Source organism: Micromesistius poutassou (assembly GCF_964030765.1).
Source record: "Micromesistius poutassou genome assembly, chromosome: 3".
Lineage (NCBI taxonomy): Eukaryota > Metazoa > Chordata > Actinopteri > Gadiformes > Gadidae > Micromesistius > Micromesistius poutassou.
In genome coordinates this window covers 12,201,044-12,220,983 of record NC_140273.1, presented here as the reverse complement: position 1 = coordinate 12,220,983, position 19,940 = coordinate 12,201,044, and the positions used below count along the sequence as shown (strand labels likewise).

General features: G+C 42.1%; 2 protein-coding genes across 2 annotated transcripts; both read right to left on the bottom strand.

Moving 5' to 3' along the window:
* Nucleotides 1–155: 155 nt before the first annotated feature.
* On the bottom strand, nt 156–11,516 carry dnajb14 (DnaJ heat shock protein family (Hsp40) member B14; the record flags this gene model as incomplete). The annotated part of the gene is made up of 8 exons (XM_084466124.1): nt 156–1,044; nt 1,552–1,724; nt 2,165–2,274; nt 3,058–3,140; nt 5,694–5,882; nt 6,391–6,536; nt 9,096–9,276; nt 11,384–11,516. The coding sequence occupies 8 exons, from the start codon at nt 11,514–11,516 to the stop codon at nt 920–922; spliced, it is 1,140 nt and encodes a 379-aa protein (XP_084322250.1). The 3' UTR covers nt 156–919.
* Nucleotides 11,517–12,398: 882 nt separating this feature from the next.
* LOC311341041 (tetratricopeptide repeat protein 39B-like) lies at nt 12,399–19,753 on the bottom strand (the record flags this gene model as incomplete). Its single annotated transcript, XM_084465958.1, has 18 exons — nt 12,399–12,513; nt 12,599–12,715; nt 13,073–13,190; nt 13,290–13,401; nt 13,688–13,808; nt 13,900–13,991; nt 14,467–14,628; nt 14,721–14,780; nt 14,925–14,992; nt 15,190–15,298; nt 15,534–15,599; nt 15,843–15,948; nt 17,195–17,324; nt 17,863–17,939; nt 18,066–18,197; nt 18,988–19,092; nt 19,372–19,406; nt 19,721–19,753. 18 exons carry the CDS (start codon nt 19,751–19,753, stop codon nt 12,399–12,401), a joined length of 1,758 nt encoding a protein of 585 aa, XP_084322084.1.
* Nucleotides 19,754–19,940: the final 187 nt, after the last annotated feature.

Below are 19,940 nucleotides of genomic sequence, written 5' to 3'. Positions count from 1 at the left end.
CAAGAGTCCAAACTGCTCCAGTTTTCTCAATCGCAATTACGATCACAACTAGCAATTACCAGCATACATACATGTTCGATCAGATCCATGGGTTCAATGTATTATAAGACCAATGTATCAATATGGTCACATATTCTACTTTATTCAAATGATTAGTCGAGCATTAAAGAAAAAGTTTCTCTACTTAAATAATGTCATAAAATCCAAACATTCAAAAATGAAACAAGGTATTCCTAATAACAGCTTCAATGCAGTCCTTCAGCCCATGTCCCAACAACTTCACATTTTGAGTAGACAACATACAATGTTCTTCAGCAGCAAAATCAATGTTGTACTGTTCTCGGTCCATGTCCAAAACATCTACACGGGTGGGTCGGTAGCCAGGAAGCATTCAATTAGGTTCTTCATGTTCTCCAGAAGTCGCTCTAGAGCTGCTAGGACAGCTACTTCAGAAAAACCGACCAGTCTCCATGATAAATACAGCTTTTCTTTCTTTTTACAGTAAGCGGAAAATGTAGATGTTCAGGTTGAGATGAGGACATTTGAAGAATCCCTGTTGTTGGCCACAAGTCCCTTTCCACTTTACAATCAAGTGTCTTTTTCCTTTGTTCCAGAAAAAAGAAAATCAGGATGCATGGAGGCTTCTAGTATATGGTGAGAATGGTTCAGTATGATACAAAAAATAATATTAAAAAAAGGTAGATTCCGGGACACTGTTGGGCCGAGAGAGGAGAGGGTGGAATAGGATAGGAATAGGAAAAATAGGGTATGACGGGACTCCTTAAAATCTCAACAGTAAGGCTAAAGCATTTTAGTCATTTTTATTTTCTTTACGTCTACCTCAAAGATATTTCCTTAAAAAACATGTACATACATCTATCATATACATTTATAAGATCTAAAACGGGGCGTCCCCAGCTCATCCCCCTCGGAAGAGGTCGTTAAGTCTGTCCAGCTCCCTGCAGTTGTCCATGGTCATGAGCTCGGCCTTCTTGCGCATTCGGTCATCCCTGTACACCTTGGCGGCGTACAGCAGGTCTGTTTCTGGGGGACACAGGCAAAATAAACCCGTGTGAGCAAACGTTAGTCACATCCGAAAATGTACTGAGACCAGGGATCGTCACATACTTAAACGGAGGTCTGAAATGTGCCATGTACTCATTTTTCTGACGCTTTCATCCAAAGTGACTACATCAAGTCTTTATTCTTTATTGGTGCAGGAAGGAGTTAGGGGATCTCATGGGGGGGTGGGGGGATCTCAAGGATAACTAAAAGGTAGGCTGTGGACATTGGAGGTCAAACCCAGTACCTTTCAGCTGGAAGTCCAACCGCGCAGCCACTACATTACCATGACTCCTCTAGAATGATAATCTTACATAATCTCCAATTCAAGACATAAGTTATGGATTTTCTTTAACCTTTACATCGACTGATCTTTTAGACAGGGGCCTTATAAGCAGACAGTATAGTGTTTGAATATGTACTCAATGTGTAAAGACATTTTCCAGAAACAAGCCTCAGGAGCGTCTCATCGCGGTCAGGGATACTTACTTGTCTGCCTCTCCTTCCAGCAATTATTTCTAACATTGGACACGTAGTCCTCTTCCACGTTCTTCTCTATGTTATGCAGCTTGTTGCCCTTGAACTCAGACCTAAAGTCGCGGGTGACGTAGTAGTCAACACGCAGATTTTCCGTCTGCCGCTTCACCGTCTGCGCAGTCGACCTGGGGAGAGATGACGTTGATGAGATGAGTTAGCACATACTAACTCATGCTGACGGGGGACATAATACACACGTACATCCGTTGTGTTTGCCAGTCGGTCGTCGCTGAACATGGTTTCCAAAATCGGATTCCAAAATCACTTCTGTGCTTGACATTCTGTGCTTGACATTCATCAAGCACAGAAGGAAGCTTCACATTTTGGAGGCAACTTAATACAATTCAATCATTAATGTGCATGGCTATAATGATGTTTATGGAATAAAAATGCAACAAACAATGCATTCAATTCTCAATCATCACAGCCCTTAGAATCTGAGCACTGTTTTCTCAAGTCTCGAGTAAGTCAAGTTGCAAGCCCTGATGTTCAATTCACAATTGAAATGCACATTCTTTTTCCAATTATACACATTTTTGAATGCAACATTTGAATATGTACGTACGGTCTGGAGTACAGGCTGTAGGGTGGAGTGGAGACCATCAGCTGGCTCAGAATGGGTACCAGGATCAGCACCAGGATGGGCATCAGCTGAATGAACGTTGAGAAGCCACCCTACACAACAACAAGACAGGAAATGAGACCATATCATCTACAGCAACCTACAGTTAAGAGTCAACATTGAAAATATATGGCTGCCATTTCCTTTTCATACAGTATCTCACAAAAGTGAGTACACCCCTCACATTGCACTGCCTTAACCCTCTTGGGCATGGAGTTCACCAGAGCTTCACAGGTTGCCACTGGAATCCTCTTCCACTCGTCCTTGACGACAGCACAGAGCTGATGGATGTTAGAGACCTTGCGCTCCTCCACCTTCCGTTTTAGGATGCTCAATAGGGTTTAGGTCTGGAGACATGCTCAGCTACTCCATCACCTTTACCATCAGCTTCTTTAGCAAGGCAGTGGTCATCTTAGAGGTGTGTTTGGGGTCGTTATTATGCTGGAATACTGCCCTGCAGCCCAGTTTCCGAAGAGAGGGGATCATGGAGGTGGAGGAGTGTAATGTCTCTAACATCCATCAGCTCTGTGCTGTGGTCAAGGATGAGTGGAAGAGAATTCCAAAATATTGACACTTTGGGCCCAATTTGGACATTTTCACTTAGGGGTGTACTCACTTTTGGCGCCAGCGGTTTAGACATTAATAGCTGTGTGTTGAGTTATTTTGAGGGGACAGTACATTTACACTGTTATACAAGCAAGAAGTGGGAATAGTTTGTACTGCTGTAGCTAAAGAAGGGAACCAAATACAGACCAGGATTATGTCTCCTTGGACTCACTAAAACCTGATACTCCAAGAGTATCATATACATCTCCAAGATGTGCCAGTGTACATACGTCCGCCCTCTCCTCCCTCTCCTGTCTTTGATCAGTCTGTTGGCTGTAGCGCGCCCTGCCGTTGGTGAAGGTGTGAGTACTCGCTGTAGAAAGAAATACATTTTCAGATTACAGGAGGCAACATTTGCATTGGGATTTTTTTGTTATAGCAGAAACCTGTCAAAGTGGGACATCTGCTGGCAAACAGGAGAAATGCCAAAATGACAGCAAATTCTGACATAGCCTGCCTTACGACTATATTAAAATCTGTCCATTGTTTGAACTAACGAACTGCAACTCCAAACAGTTTACATAATTATTTAATATAAATACATCTATATTTCTATATTTTGTATAGAAATATATCATCTATATTTTGTACCTTGTTTGCACAGCTTTTGGTGCAACAGAAAATCTAGCTAAATATTGTCGTCATTGTGGTAGAGATTGGTTTCATTACTTTCATAAAAGAATATGCTCTTTAAATATCTTATGTCCACTAAAAAGAGTGACTAAACTAGCAGGCTCTGCCCAAAATAAAGCCTGCTGGTGCAGTGGAGCAGTGAAATACTGTGTGCCAGAGGAGTTATAGAAAAGGTTAACAATCTAATAAACCAAACCCCTCGCCAGCTATTGTCAAGGCAGAATGTTTAGGCTTCAATTAAGGTGAAATGAATACACTAATCTGGAAGGCACGCATGTATAGCACTAGTTTTTCCCAAGACAACATGTTATAGAAGAATTAAAAGCCTGAAAAAATCCAGCAAAGGAGATACATTAACCATTATGCAAAACTATTTGAATAGGGATTCCCAATGTTAACTTGACTGAAAATTGCTGAAACAGGGCACACATGTCCATTTGTGTGGAGATGTATGATGCACAAAAAGGTGGTGCACGTTTGTGCACATTCGTGCGAGTGATCTTGTGTGAGTTATTTAGGGATGGCATAAGATTGTGAGTGATTGTACGCGCTAGTGTGTGTGTGTTCGAGTGGTTGTCAATGATTGTGTGAGGGAGTGCGTGGGCATGTGTGAGTGCACATGTGTGTGTGAATGCATGCATGTGACTGAGTAGGGCTGTCAATTTTTTTTTGAGATATCGAACCAAAAAAAACGCAGTAACAGAGATTCAATCAAATGTATTATGTGGCAAGAGGAGCCATAAACAGGACTTAAGCCTAATTTTTACTCCTGCGTAAAGTGCTGTACATCGGTTACAGAGAGCCCTCTACGTTGCCGGGGAGCCTGTCTGCTGCATGAAATATTTTTTAAGTGTCCGTCACTTCATCAAGCAACAACGGAGACGGCAAGGGCTGCGATTGGTCCTCTAAAAACATAATTTCCGGAATTACTTTCCCGGTTTGACTACTATCACAACGTAAACGGCGGGAAATTGCATTGCGTATCCGGCAGCACGACGGAGAACTATGAGGGCTCGAGGGGTCTCCATGGTTACGCAGTTGGATAGCGCATTACGCAGTTGTAGAAGTATAACCAGCGCTTTAGGCCATATCCTGTCTGAAAAAAAATCTTATTTTCAAACAGGTTATCAACTTAATCAATATCAAGTGCCACTATGCATATCACAAAATTAGACTGAATCTGAACTGCCCAGCGCAAACAATGACGTGACAACTTAAACAGAAGACAGCAGCAGGAGTAAGTCCTATAGCCTATCTGCAAGAAATTCATTTTTTTATGTAGTTTGCTAGAAACACCAGTCTATCAACTTGATCTGGATCAAGTTCGGCTTTTTTTATTCACGGTGTTACCTGCGGTGGAGAACACACATTTGGAGCGCACAGACGTGCCTGGCACACACAGGTATTTGCACGTCAACGTTGAGAGAAGCGGGTATTTGTTGCAGTCCATGTCTCTCCACCAATGCAGCTCGTTGCTGTCAGCGGGGATGACTTGGGGTCGCAAATTTCCGCTCAGGCTGGCTGCTCTGTGCGTTATCCTTTTTTCGAAACAGGATATATTATTCGCTTGATTAGTGAGCCCGCTACTGCGATGAGATTGCAAACAATAAATATAAAAAACCAAACGGTCCAATCATAAGCTGTTTCTCAATTCGCGATCTCGTGTGTTCTCGTGTACTTACGTTCTCGATAAACGTCATCAGTGGTAGCCCAAGCACTGTTCCAATTCCAAGTACGCGAGTACACGAGTACTGTCATAAAACCCGGAAGTGTTCTCGATGCGTTCTCGATGAGGCCGTTCTACCGAGGATGCATCGGAGGTGACTCGTGTGGACTTGGGACCGTTAAATATCCCAGAATGCATCATCGAGTCTGCTGCTGTTCCAGTTGCAGAGTGCGTACTCGCGTTCTCGGAAGTCCGTACTTGAAAGTCCGGACTTGCCAAGTACGTACTTCCAAGTCCGCGAGAACGTAGTCCGCGTACTTGGTATTGAGAAAGCGCTACACAACATGGCACTTTAAAAATAGATTTGTTCATATATATATATATATATATATTTATTTTTTTTCGAATACAGATATTGCACGTCATATTCAAATGCATATTCGAAGATCGAATAAAAAGTGACAGCCCTATGACTGAGTGAATACGTGTGTGAGGGATTGAGTGAATGAGGGATTATGAGAGAGTGAACGTGTGAGAGAGTGACTGTGTGCAATAGGATTTGCTTACAGGAGGGGAACCCGCCACCGAAGAACATGTTGAACAGGTCCTCAGGAGTGATGTCACCCTCAAAGCCCCTGTGGAAGTCGAAGCCCCCTGGCTGGGCCTGGCCTGGACTGCTAGGCTCCTCCCCCCCGGTGAGGTCATACTGTCTTCTTTTGTCGGCGTTGCTCAGCACGGAATACGCATTGCCAATCTCTGGAGGAAGACAACAGCAACATGTGTTAATGTGGATAGGAGGTCCAACGCATATTTAGTGAACATTAGCGGGGAATGACACAAAACTAAATTATTGCTAGAATATACCCGAGCCTCACTAGAATAACCTGTGATTACAATGAAACCTCTATGCATCACGTACATCAGCACCGTGCACTTGCACACATCCTTGCACTTGCGTACATCAGCACTGTGCACTCGCGTACATCAGCACCATGTAAATCAGCACAGTGACCTTGCTCAGAACATGCCATTTTTAACAACCAAATTTCCTGATACAAAAAGGAATTCAGCTAGGATACTCAACCAGTGTAACCGGCCGTCTAGAGTGCTGGCCTGTCAGTGCCTGACATGATTAACTAGCCTTTTCTTTATCTTCTCCTTGTCTAGTTTTAATTCAAAGTATCCATGGGTGAGGTGATATAAAAACGCTAAAAACATACATTATTGTGAATAACATCCATGTAAGCATTATAAGAGGGTTTACTTTTGAAGGCCTCAGTGGCTCCGGGCGCGTGGTTCTTGTCTGGGTGGAACTTGAGCGCTAGTTTCCTGTAGGCCTTCTTTAGGTCCTCGTCGCCGGCTTCTTTATTGATGCACAGCACCTCGTAGTAGTCCTTACACCGCTTTATCCTAGAAACACGAGTACAGGGGCCATTTTAAGTCATTCATGGGGTCGGTGAATTAACCCGCTAGTGTTCTTACCGCATCGGTACAACTTGGAAGTGACACAGATTTGATTCTGACCGATCATATGCTACAGGTTATTTACATCCATTTCAATCCACGTTCCAGTAGGTCAGAAAAAAATAAAAAGGCTGCTGAATGTAGACAAAACCTATTCAATGTGTCAGAGGTTTTGTCACGTGATCCAGACATGTCTAAATGAGGCACCAAAACTGTTGCATCATCTGCAACCAAACACAGCAAAACCTTTCTAATGCGTTTTCTGTGACTGTGCCGTCACAGAAAGGCTTATCGTTTGTTCATGTATTAGTTGTTAATCAGCCATGAGTGGGAGATGGGTTTTTTTTTGTCATGAGGGGGCTTTCTAAATGAGAACAACAAACAAGCAACTCTGTAAACCGTATCACAGGAGATTCCTCAGGGTTATATTGAGACCTTGGAGACTCTTGAAGGGTTTGTTGTTTAAACCTCCAGGGGTGAGTCCAAAGAAGGAACGATGCAACACACTGAAAGTATTGCACAGGGGAGGACAAATGCCATGTTCTCCAACTTGAAATAATACAACCGAACATAACAGACCTGGGTGCATGGCCAACGAGTTGTCCATCATCAAACTGCACTGTGCATTGTGATTCAAAATACTCCTGCTCCATGCAAGTGTCTTCTTCGCTGTTCAAAATACTACACGTGTTTGTGTGACTGTGGTCCTCCCTTCCCTTATGGGCAGGAATCCAAGCACTAGCGGTTCCCATGGAGATCTGCTGTGTGTGCAGAGAACTGCATAGAGTGTGGGGGCCTCAAATGGCCCGGGAATATAAAAAGGTGCATAAAATCAGGATGGGGGGGCAAAGGTGGACAGACCTAGACTTGTTCATTAAAGAGTGAAGTCAAGTGATGTCTGCATGTTTTGAGTGGAGCGATTAGTGGCTTCAATTTTGTGGTAGGGTCAGAAGAGATTTGTTATGAAAAATAGCATGGAGAAATAGAAAATGACCATCCATGCAACATAACACCAACATAACACCATTACTCACCATAGCTCCAGAAAGAAACTGGAATATGATGACTTACTTTAGGTATCGTTCTCTTGCCATAAACACATGATCAGGAAGGGCCGATAATGGTTCAATAGCAAAGGCCAAGAAGGACCTGGGATGGTTTGAGAAGTCTTCTTTATTTCTTTCCAACTACCAGTATATCCATATGCACCTTTCCTTCACAACTCATCCAGTCAATCTTCATCTGGCTCTTATGAACAGCAACCATACAACATTGATCCTCAATTAAACACTTGCGATTCAGATTCCCTTAAGAAGGAATCACGTATTACCTACCTACCTTAGATTTAAGTCCATATTTTCTCAGTTCAGCTTTCTACCATGGCAAGTATCCCATTGACATTATTTATTATTGGACCAAATCTAGGATAATCTAGGTTGCAGACTGGCAACAGGATATGGAGACAGCAGCAGTTATAGTTCATATTCTAGACCAGAGGTCAATAACAGGCGGACCGCAGTCCAGGTCCAGACACAGAACCCTTCCCATAAGGACCCGAACCTACAGCGGGTTATGATATAAAACCTGACAGGGCGCTTCTATTTGAACCGGCGCAGCTTCTGTAGTCTTTACGGTACTGGTTTAGCGGGTGAGGAAATGCACAGACCAATTGCATGTGAGTCAAGCCATCCCACGTGATACTAATCAGCAAACCAAGTCTGTGCATTCCAGGCGGTAAACATTGCAACTCAGTGAAGACAGATGAGCGAGTTAGAGGCAAGTTACACATGAAAAGATGGCAGAAAGTAAAAGAAAGATAGCGATACAGGTAGAGAAAACAAAAGGGAAAGATAGATGAGTGAGACGGAGAAAGGGAGAGCTACAGACGAGTGACACAGAGACGAGGATAATAAAAAGTGCCAATGTGAAAAAACAAAAGGTTTTGAACAAACATACTCCACTCAAATCTGAAGTGAGATCACAGAATAAGTAAGTAGTCTCAGAGCCCAATATGACCAGTTAACCAGGATCCTGAGCCACACTTGTTCCCTCAGAGTGGCTTGGGTTAACACAAAAAGCCTTTAACTGATGGAGGTGTTGTCATGAATGCATGAGTGCAGTACTTAATTTTAACATGGACAATTTGACATTTTATAATTTTATTTTATTCTGCAGTCATATATACTGTATGCTCAGTTATATGTTATGTGACAATAAATATTTGCAAAACGTTTTTGAGGCCTACTGAAGTCATTTGATTTGACAATTGGGTATTGATTACATGCAGATGTTGATACAACTACCTAAATATATATATCACAATTAAAAGCTAGAAATTATTATGATCTTCTGGACCACTGCATCAAGAGATTTCCTCTTACTGGACCTCTTTCTATTTTAGTTGAATACCCATGTTCTAGACCAACCACCACTCAAAAACAAGGACAAGAACGTGTTCACGCGTGTGTGGAGAACGATAACCAGACAAGCTTCCGGGCCCCTCACCTCTGCACGCCCTCCACCTGATCCTTGGTGAAGATCTTGGTGGCCTCCCCTCCTCCTGCCGGATCATGGCCCTCCTGGTCTGCGTGCACGCCGTTACTCTCCCCACTGCTCGCAGGCCGCCGCCTGCAGTGGGCTCCATTCCCCGCCGAGCTGCCATTCTTAGTCAGCGCATCCAAAAGCACTGGAGAGACAGACCAAGGGTGAGGGGTCAGGCTAGGCACACAGCTGAACGGGGCACTAGTTTGTTATGCATGGGAGATATCGGAATACAAAATCAATATCTGCTGTGTTTTTGGGAGGAAACATTTGAAATTGTAATGGATCAGAAACGGACACGGTCAATGTTGCACAATGTTATAATGCCGAAACAAATTCAGACTATGCAACTTACATTTCCAGTTAACCTTTTTTAATGTAATTTAAATGTATACAGAATATATAAAAAACTAGCTGCAGCACTTTATTCCCCATGTATGTGGCTACTGGCATATTGTAAAAAAAGTAACAGTCCAGCTGCATTATACGATACAACTTTATTAATCCCCCGTAAAAATGATCTATAGCAGTATAAGGCCAACTTACCCTCGATTAAACATTAGACAAGAAGGTGTGTTAGGACCTGCACATATAGATGCAGGTACAACACACAAATACCAGCGCTGATATCTTATACCAGCGGAGTGTGTCCCAAAAACAATTACCAAGAGCCATATTAAAACTTCAAAGCCCAGATGTAAGCCATGACTGACTAGACACCCGTTGTATTCATTAAGTCCATGATTATGCTTAATGTCCGTCAATCTGACTCCATAGGAAATCATTATAACCTGTAACTTAAAATTCTGGGTATCTTCTACACACAACTACTCGGGATAGGGCAGGATATGCCTTTGCACTTGTACCCACAGCTGTAGCATGATACAAGTATAGATTGTAAGCACACTGAGCACAGACACATTATTGAGGATAATGGACATACCCTTTCCTTCAAATATGACATAACTGATTACGTTGTATGATGAACTACCCGTGTCTCATTAATATTGAAGCTGTAGATGCTCTGTAGCTTCTAAAAATGTACACATTTTCTACAACCAGATATGGGTCTAGTTTTGGTTGGAAAACATTAACTCAAATGTCACTGATTAACGTAGCCAGACTTGGTCAGTGAAGCTTCAATCACCTCAGAACACTCCATTTGAGCGCTTCATACATCCTGACAGAAAGTTAGACATACATTACAAATGTTAATTTTTGTGAAACCAAAAGGGATGCAGGTACAAAGATGACAACCCAAGCTTTCCGTAGAGGTGCAACATTGGAGCGCTAATCGCCATTAAATACAATCAGATAAGAATTATAGTATCATGAATGGGCACTACAAGGAGGGAATTGCGACGGAGGTCGTACGTAAATGCAAACGTCATCCATGGATAGGCTAAAGCGTATTGGATATACTAATATTTAAAATGTTAAAAGCAGATGCCTTTTGTTTTAAACTACTGGAAAACAATACTAAAGTACCCTCTAGTCAGGTTGGCAGCTGAATTAAGTCAATTTTCAACACACAAATATTGTCAAGAGATGGTATGTTGTTCTGTCCAGGGTGGAAAATAGGTTAGCGAAAAACACTGCACAGCAAAGCACTCACATATGTAGAGAGTGCAGAGCATCAGAGCATCAATCGATTACGTCTTGATTTAGACTGCTTGTTTAGAGTAGACAAAAGCCAACAATGTACCATGGCTCTTATAACATGGCTAATGCAATACTTCCGACTGCAGCCTCTGGGTCGATCAGTCAATGGAGGGATTGACAGGAGCCAGGCTCGCCCGGGGACAGCTAGTCCAACGTACAGTCCCCTTCCTCAACCGTGTGTGTACTCTGTTCTCGCTCAACTCGCGGTCATGATTCGATTCACAGCATGAGCCAGCCACCGACACACGGCAGCGTTTTGACAGAAAGATAACACGGCTTGGCAAGAAGATACCGTCGCAAGCTAACGTTCATGTTAGCAAAGCACCATGTAAATGCGTACCATTTGAAACGAGAGTAACGTCACGTCGTTTGGCGAAATTAATAACACATGTGAATGGCTGGTATTTCATTGACATATATACACATTTATAGACCGTCAACATTGACCCAATTGACAGATAACGTAGCACGGCTATCGTAGCCAGCTACTGTGAATGTGCAGTTGGCTAGTAGTCAATTTAACCCTTAGCTTAATCGTATGCTGACTGGAAATAACGGGGAGGTCGGACGCCGTTGAATGAATACAGTACCTTTGGCTCTCTCCGTGGGATAGAGCTTCTCCGCTTTGTTTAGAAACTTTGACGCCTTCTCTTTATCACCAGCTTCGAGTGCTTTCGATGCTATATTTATACATTTTTCAGCTTCGTCCCTGTTCCCTTCCATCTTTCTTCTTCCTCTTCCTCCCCCGGCTCGGTCAGCTGATCATCGCCCAGACCACGTGGTCTGGACTGTCAGGTGTGTTAGCAGATATGAGGATGAATTACCCATCTCTTATTTGCTGTCTTCTATAATCTTTATGCATATACCTGTTGATATAGAAGATCGAAAGGACATGCAAGGGCGACAATTCAAAGCGTTACATGTTTTATTAGCATGTCATAATACAATATGAAGATGATATGAAGATGAAGACAGCTTGAAACAATTATGTTTGAATGAAAAATCCTAAATATGTAAAGATAACATAAATAAATAAAAGTAAAATAAAATAAAAAACTTGAAATGTCGACAATTATTTTTGGCACGGGGTGGATTATCCCTTGCGATCAACAGAGGGCACCATTGCGATTGCAATTACGAAGCCTAGCCTGGGACTTCAAGGAGCAGTTTCTGGCATACCCAACTGGGGATAGGCATCTGGCTGCAGACTTACATCCAGACACTCAATGCAATCAATGCAATAAGGAGAAACTTTTATTATGAATACATTGTCAACTACATTGAAATCTAACTTGAATTTCCAGACTCTGATTCATGATATCTCATTTTAGGCCAAATATTCTGTACAATTATTTCTTATAATGAACTCTCTCTCTGTGTGTGTGTGTGTGTGTGTGTGTGTGTGTGTGTGTGTGTGTGTGTGTGTGTGTGTGTGTGTGTGTGTGTGTGTGTGTGTGTGTGTGTGTGTGTGTGTGTGTGTGTGTGTGTGTGTGTGTGTGTGTGTGTGTGTGTGTGTGTGTGTGTGTGTGTGTGTGTGTGTGTGTGTGTGTGTTCGTTCCAGTTTCATAAACGTTGAGAGTTCCAGACTCCAGACAACTGTTTTCCTTAGGCTTGGATGCGTGAGGGGTAAGGCTTGTTTGGGAAAGTGCCCATGGTGTTGAGTGCTGCATGGATGCGGAAGTGGAGCCTAGACTCCATGCTGTAGTCTTTGTAGTTCACCCTGTCCGGACACAAAGTACATACATTAATTTAAGGATTCTGCTGAATCAAACGATATGGCAACAAAAAAAGGCTTGACCACGCACTTGATTTTCTCCAGGAGCTCTACTGCCTTGTCGGTATCCCCCCTCTGCTTGTAAATCAGGCCCAGCTCATACATGGTGAAGGGCACCAGGTAGTCATCATACTTGATCTGTTGTTCACTGTGAAAAGTAAATTCAGTCAAAATCAGTAATGAATTGGGCTAGAGTGGAAGACCTCCCACATACAACGTAAAGCTAAAAGTCTCTGTCTTGGTCAATACATGTCAAGATGCTTTAGTTACTTATTATTCAACATAAGTTAGTAATGAGTCATTGAAAATGTGTTTTTTCCCATTTTGCATAAAGTCTCATGAATAATAATACATATTTTTTTTGCCAAAGCTATCAAGTGATCTATATTTAGAGAGGAGAGTCACATTTTCCACAGGCTTTACTAGGATGTTAAGCATGACTAGACCTGTACCAGGTCAGAGTAGTTGTGTTTCTTGAAGTGTGACATCAGTCCCCCAGTCTCACCTGGAGATGACATGGTTGAAGCAGCCCTCGGCCTCATCTAGACTGCCCAGCTGTCTAAGACACAGGCCCTTTAAGAGCTGGACCACACACTGGTCGTCCACATGATGATCAGACTGGCCTGTGCACAGTCAGACCGTTAGACACGATCTCAAGGATTTTAAATGGTGACATTTATTTTGGTTTAACTGAGAGCATCTCATGAATAGTATTCACTGACTTGCAGAACTTGCGAGTTGGTCCTCTGCCTTCTTTATGGTGGACAATATGCTATATGTCAGCTCTGGTCTCTTTCCTACTATTGTGAAGCCGTTCCACACGTACATCATTTCCTGGAATCACACAAGGTTTGATTAAATCACAGTTTGATTCAATTTGTATACTGGTATAACAGTTCATATAAGGGGGTCGGGCGCCAACCAATGCAGGGAGGACTTGTTTTGTTTACTGGTATAACAGTTCATATTAGGGGGTCGTTGCGCTCACCAATGCAGGGAGGACTGGTTTTGTATACTGGTATAACAGTTCATATTAGGGGGTCGCGGTGCTCACCAATGCAGGGAGGACTGGTTTTGTATACTGGTATAACAGTTCATATTAGGGGGTCGCGGTGCTCACCAATGCAGGGAGGACTGGTTTTGTGGCGTTGGAGGAGAAGCATCTCTGGGCCTTCTTTGCGGCAAACTTCTCTGTTGGGACCGACTTTCCAGCAATCCTGAGGCGAAGGCCTTCCACCTGTCTGTTGAACCACACCAGTGGATGACAGCAATGAATGAACAGCATTTTCAAAATTGGGAGTAGTGCAAGCAGGGCAGTCTCCCTTCACTCACTTGAACAAGTCTTCTGCCTTTTGACCCATGGCCTCCACTTCTGCGTCTGGGAGCATGCTCAAGAGGGCGGCTTTCTGGTACATATAAGTGGCCTGGAAAGAGATTTTAAATGAGGAATAACAAAGCAAAAATACCCAATGCGGAATGTATGACCTAGACCTTATTTGAATAAAACGTCTGAACTGAATGTCCTCTTATCTCTTTCAGTTGTGGCTACATTTGTTTGTTGAATACCCCCTGATAAGGTCTCCACGAAGGACCTTATCTTCCCATCCCCCCAGTGCTTCCAACCATCAGAGGTAGTGATCATCATACAGGATTACTTGAAAAGTATGGGAGAAACCTAGCATAGGTGTTTGCATTAGCTTTCCTTTATGAATGAAATTCATAAAAAATTACGCAATTAGTCAATGAAGGAAGAGACAGGGAGGGCATTATGAAAGAAACAAAGAAGAAAGGAGCCCCCACAATAAACTGTTTTACCAAAGTTCAAAGAAAGCATGGCACTTTCAGTTGACTGTTGCCAGTGACTAAATCTAGGTTTGAAGGCCAGTGCCAGCGGGTTACCTGGGACCACTTGCTTTCCTTGGAGAGCAGGTCAGCGTAATGGTAGGCTTGTTTCCATTCCTGTTCAAAGGAATGGGCCCACATGAGCTCCCAGTAGCACAGGTGGTGTATCTGGCGCCACTCCTGCTGGGCCGCGATGCAGGCCAGGTACTTCTCCCTAGCCTAAAGAAGGACGCAAAAAAAACTGGGTTTAAACAAGTTTCAAATTGTTTTAAAAGAACAGAGAGAGATGCTTTGAGACTGATGATACTTACAAATGTGAAGTTTCCCTTGAGCAAACCAATCCTGGCAGTGTAGAAGAGAATCAGAGCTCCCTGTGTTCAAAGAAAGTTTATAAACAAAAGAAAAGTCAAGTTTAAAATATAAATCTCGGCATTGTATACCGTTTTCATTAAATCCTCCCGCAGGTATCCTAAGAATGATGGATCAACTTTCTATTGTAAGGGTGTGCAACTTACATTGGGAAACTTTTTAATATAAGGTTCCAGCAGGTTCTCAGCTTCTGTCAGGTCCACCTCACCTGTGCCTTTTGTTGAAAGTAATGAGATTGTAATCGTTATTTAAAAAAAATTATAATAATCTGTAAAATGATACCTTTAAATATCTAAGCTTGTTATCCAAATTAACTTCCAATATATTGGCAATATTGGCTTCTCTCAATAAAAAAAAAAATTGTCTGAACGTTTCCTTGAAATTGTACAAAATATCTTGTGGTTCCCCTACCGAGTATGACAGTGATGTAGAGATGGTACATCAGCAGTGTGAGCATACTGAGGATGGAGCGCAGGCCATTTGTGGAGACGCCAGCCCTCAGCTCAGAGAGACCCACATCCTGGAACATTACCAACAGTGCGTTCTTTAACAACACAACACAAACCATACAGAATTCAAAGATCACACAATATTGAAACCTTTATAAAGATAAATGCTTAAAACTAAATTAAAGAATAACCAGCAATCAATCTTCCAGCCATCTCATTCATACACACACACATATACAAAATGAATTGAATATAATAAACTAAAGCAACATAATATATTGATTGTAGTCAGGCAGAAGCACCTACCCTGTCTCCAGAGAAGCCAAGGAATTCCATCAGTCTGAGGACTCGTGTTGGGAGCAGAGACAGCATCTGATAGAGGGATGGGGGGAAAACAACTCAATAGTATCAAATATAGTATCAAACAGTTAAGGAAACAGTTACCCATCAATCAATCCAAACAGACCCGTTTCAAATTTGTTGTCATGTGTACATTAATAGAAAAAAAAGATCATAAATGCAATTAAATACTTGACTTTAATGCATCCAAGAAAGATAGACACAGTGCAAACAAATAAAAATAAAAATACCACAAACGATTATTTACATGCTTACCAGGTTGAACGATCCGATTCCCATGTTGACACCACATCTGAAGTGCAGGTGTGTGGCTTTCTGCTGCATCTCTTCATCCATTTTGTTTGCAATAACTTGACAATCCCTGGTAAAGGAAAATATAGTGATGATAGTGAAGTCAGATTGAAACAAATGTTCTGAACACAACGCTTGGTAGAACCAAATGCAGTCAGTATTCACATTCCCACCATTGCCCCCCCCCTCCCCCTTGTGCAAGCAGCAACCTGTGGGGGGGGCACCACTGAGGTGAACCTCTTAAGTGCAAGAGAATGTTCTTTGAGGTGCGGGAGCTAATTGCTGTCCCCTCAAGTGAATAACTTTTTGGCCTGTATTCCAGGTCATAACAAGGTGAATGAGCAAGGAGCTTTATACCTTAATACGACTAGCAGCCAGTCTAGGCTAGGTTGAACAGAAGAACAAATGGGCATTTGGTGGACGCTGTTCTCAAAAGCATCTTCAAATACTGCATGCTTAATATTGGGGGTGGCCGTCAGTAGCGGTTCCCTCCCACCGGAAAGTTGTTGATGGGGGGAGGGGGGGCGCGGTTGCGGTCTGGCGGAATTGTTGACGGGGGGGGGGGGTATGATCAATAATAGAAAATGCGCAGATTTTTTTTTTTTCGTGTGCTCGTGCCGCCCCCCCCTGTAATGCCGCCCCGGGCGGCTGCCCGCATCGCCCGTACCTAAAACCGCCACTGGTGGCCATAGTGGGAATCAAGGCAAGGCAAGGCAACTTTATTTATATAGCACTTTTCATACACAAGGCAGACTCAGAGTGCTTCACATATAAACATTGTCATACAATAAAAGAAAACAATAGTTAGTAAAAAGTAAAATAGATAGAAAATAAAGGCAAAGTTTAAAAAACATTTTAGAAAGGCAGAGTTAAAAGAAATGCATTTTAGAAAGTGAGAAAATAAAGGCAAAGTTAAAATAATAAATATTTAAGATTTAGCAGAAAGCTAAAGCAAACATAAAAGTCTTCAGTCTTGTTTTAAAAGCTGTCAGAGTTGGGGCAAGTCTTAAATCCTCAGGGAGTTTATTCCAGCTATTTGTTGCATAGTAACTAAATCCTGCTTCCCCATGCTTCGTGTTGACTCTGGGGATAATTAACAGATTGGTCTCAGAGGATCTTAGTGGCCTAGAAGGCTTATGTAGTGGAAGCATATCAGTTAAATATTTTGGCCCTAAACCATGTAGGGATTTATAGGTTAGCAACATGATTTTAAAATCAATTCTCTGACATACAGGTAACATTCAAACCCGTAACCTTGGCGGTGTGATGGGAAATGGTTAATATGATAACAAGCAATGCCTCCCCAAGTTCCTTACTTGAAGATCTGATAAGAGTTTCGTATCCTCATCCCTCCTTTGATGAAGCCCATGATGCTCTCATCCATGAAGGTCAGAGAGGCTTTCTGCAGAAGGACCTCAGCATAGCAGAGCTCAGCATGCATCTCCTCTATTTAAACAATAATTAATTAATTAATTAATTTGACAAAGAAATGAAAATCACTGTTCACAATCACTGTTCCCTAATCCAACCGTTTCAACTTTGAGAATGCAGGCATGGGAGAAATTTACCGTATGTTCAAAGGAAATATAATAATTTTATACTATAAAGAAAGTATATTCATTATCTTGCATTTGGTTCTGTGGTTTTATGACAAATATATTTAAATTCTCAGGGACCATTCTGAGAAAGGCAGGTGCCAGGTAGGTAATAGCTATAACTAAACTCAAATGAGAAACACAAGAAAGCCCCTCTCTAATAATAACAATCAAAATACACATTGAAGTAAATTAGAGAACAAACACTAGTTCTGACCAGCTCTGACTCAACTGACCATTAAAAAGGTAAAATAAAAATATATAAATCTCTTGGATGCAATTGGGTAGACCTACTATCCAAATTCATCATCAACATCAGAGACAGCAACTCGGTTGTTTATGAAAACGCCTCAACACACCCAAATATGAGATAATCAGGTCTTTCTCACCTTCTGTCAGATTGTCAGAAGGTTGCCGGTACCACAAGTTGGTTATGGTCTCCAATATTCCACTCTTTTTACGAAAGCTGGGGAGGAAAACATGAAAGAAAGAGGCATAAAAAAAAGTCTGGAGGAGTTTCGATAGGGCAGCCAAACTCGGCATTGACAAAAGTACAGATTGAATAAATAGTGATGGATAAAAAGTGGACTACCTCTGGCATGTCTCTAGAGACTCCCTTAATGAAGTCATGGCTGCTTCCACATCTTTCGGGTCAAAGGTCATGCCTGCCTGCATCACCAGCATACTGCTGTAGCCCATGGCATGGTACATACTCTTGGCCTTCCTAATGGGAAGAAAAACAAAAAACAAAAACAGATATTGGTGTGCAATGTGTGAGTTCAGAATAAGATATTCTCTCAAAAATTAGAAGATCCCATTCTGGGTCTTGGGAAGTGTCCGAGATGCCATGCAAGGTAAGTAAGAACAGAGAAGGCATTCCTGAGCAGACGCATGTGTGCCTATATAATATTTAACCGACATTGACTGATGAAGTTAAATACAATTAAATACAGAGAAAAGCTGTTTTAGAATATACTTTGGCGTTCCTGCATGAGCCTATATAGGTCTTGGTATACTTGCAGCCTTCTCTCATCGTTTTTGGAGGTTAAAGGTGCCATGACATGCCACCAGATGTGGTGTGATTAGCCGTTACAAGCCGTAATGTTAATCTGCCCCTTATGACATCATAAGGGTCAGAAAGTGGGCGTGTCCACCTAGATGTGTGCTGGATAGATCAGCCTACCCAGTGGACTGTAGAAAACATTGCTCATCTATCCGTCACACATCTAGGTGGACACGCACACCTGTGATGTCATAAGGGGCTGATTTCCAAAACGGCTTGTAATGGCTAATCACACCACACCTGGTGGCATGTCATCATGGCACCTAATATACAATCATCGTTTAGGTTAATTACAATGACAATGTAAGGCAGGCCGTATTAATCCCAGACCGTAATTTCGGGAAATATATGCAATTGCATGCAGCGTAATATACAACCAAAACATCATGCAATCGTCGGCAACTACTTATCCATGGTCAAAAGTAAGCCCACATTGAAATATCGCACTCACCATGGTTTTAGATGAGCCAGCGCATCAGAGAAGCGGTTATTGAGGAATAACTCCAGACCAGTGGAGCAGTCCACCAGGGCGCCCTCCAGTTCAATCTGCGGACTGCTTCATTCCAAAGTACGATCATCAGCTATCAAGTTACATTGAATGACAAGTGTTCAAGTAAGTTTCATGAAAAGGAAAGTAGATGCAAATGACATGATATCAGTGTTTTATTTTTTGCTGAAATCTGATAACGTTAATGCATTCACCCTGGCTCCAAGAACAAAGCCTAATGCCAAGTAGGCCTACAATAAACTTTTTTTTTTCTTCGCGAAACCAAACCCAAAAGAGAACCCAAAGAGATCGACTAAATTCATACATTTATTGAATAGGGATACTCACACCAGGTCCATGGCAAAATGACCGCTGATCTCGGTCTGAAGAAGAAAATACACGCGCAACGCTTTCATTCAAAAGTAGGTAAATCTAATAGCGGGTGTATTTGACAGTAGTTTTCATGTTTTCATTTGTAAAAATCTAGAATTATCGGATATAGAAATGTTTAATGTGGCGTAACGTTAGTCTTTAATTATTTTGTTGTAACCATTACAGAATAACAGAATCAAATAAAAATGCATCAAATGCATCAACTCAAAATGATGTTGAATATCACAATTGGGTAAAATTAACTAAGATACTCGCGACAGATTATATTTCTTTCTAAATTATATTAAAAAAAACGTGAGTTTACCAGTGAAGTGAGATTTTCTTTCTTATCTCCCATCGCGAAAACAGTTAAGAGCAAAATCCTTCAGCAAAACTGATTATCAACTCTAAATGTCTTTGTTGGGACTCATACAGATGAACTAGACGGAGCTACACTACAAGACCAAGCGCCACCGGTGAGCCATTTATGTATTGCACATGGCCTCAGCCCCCCCCCCCCCCCCCCCCCCCAGGCGTGCCGTACA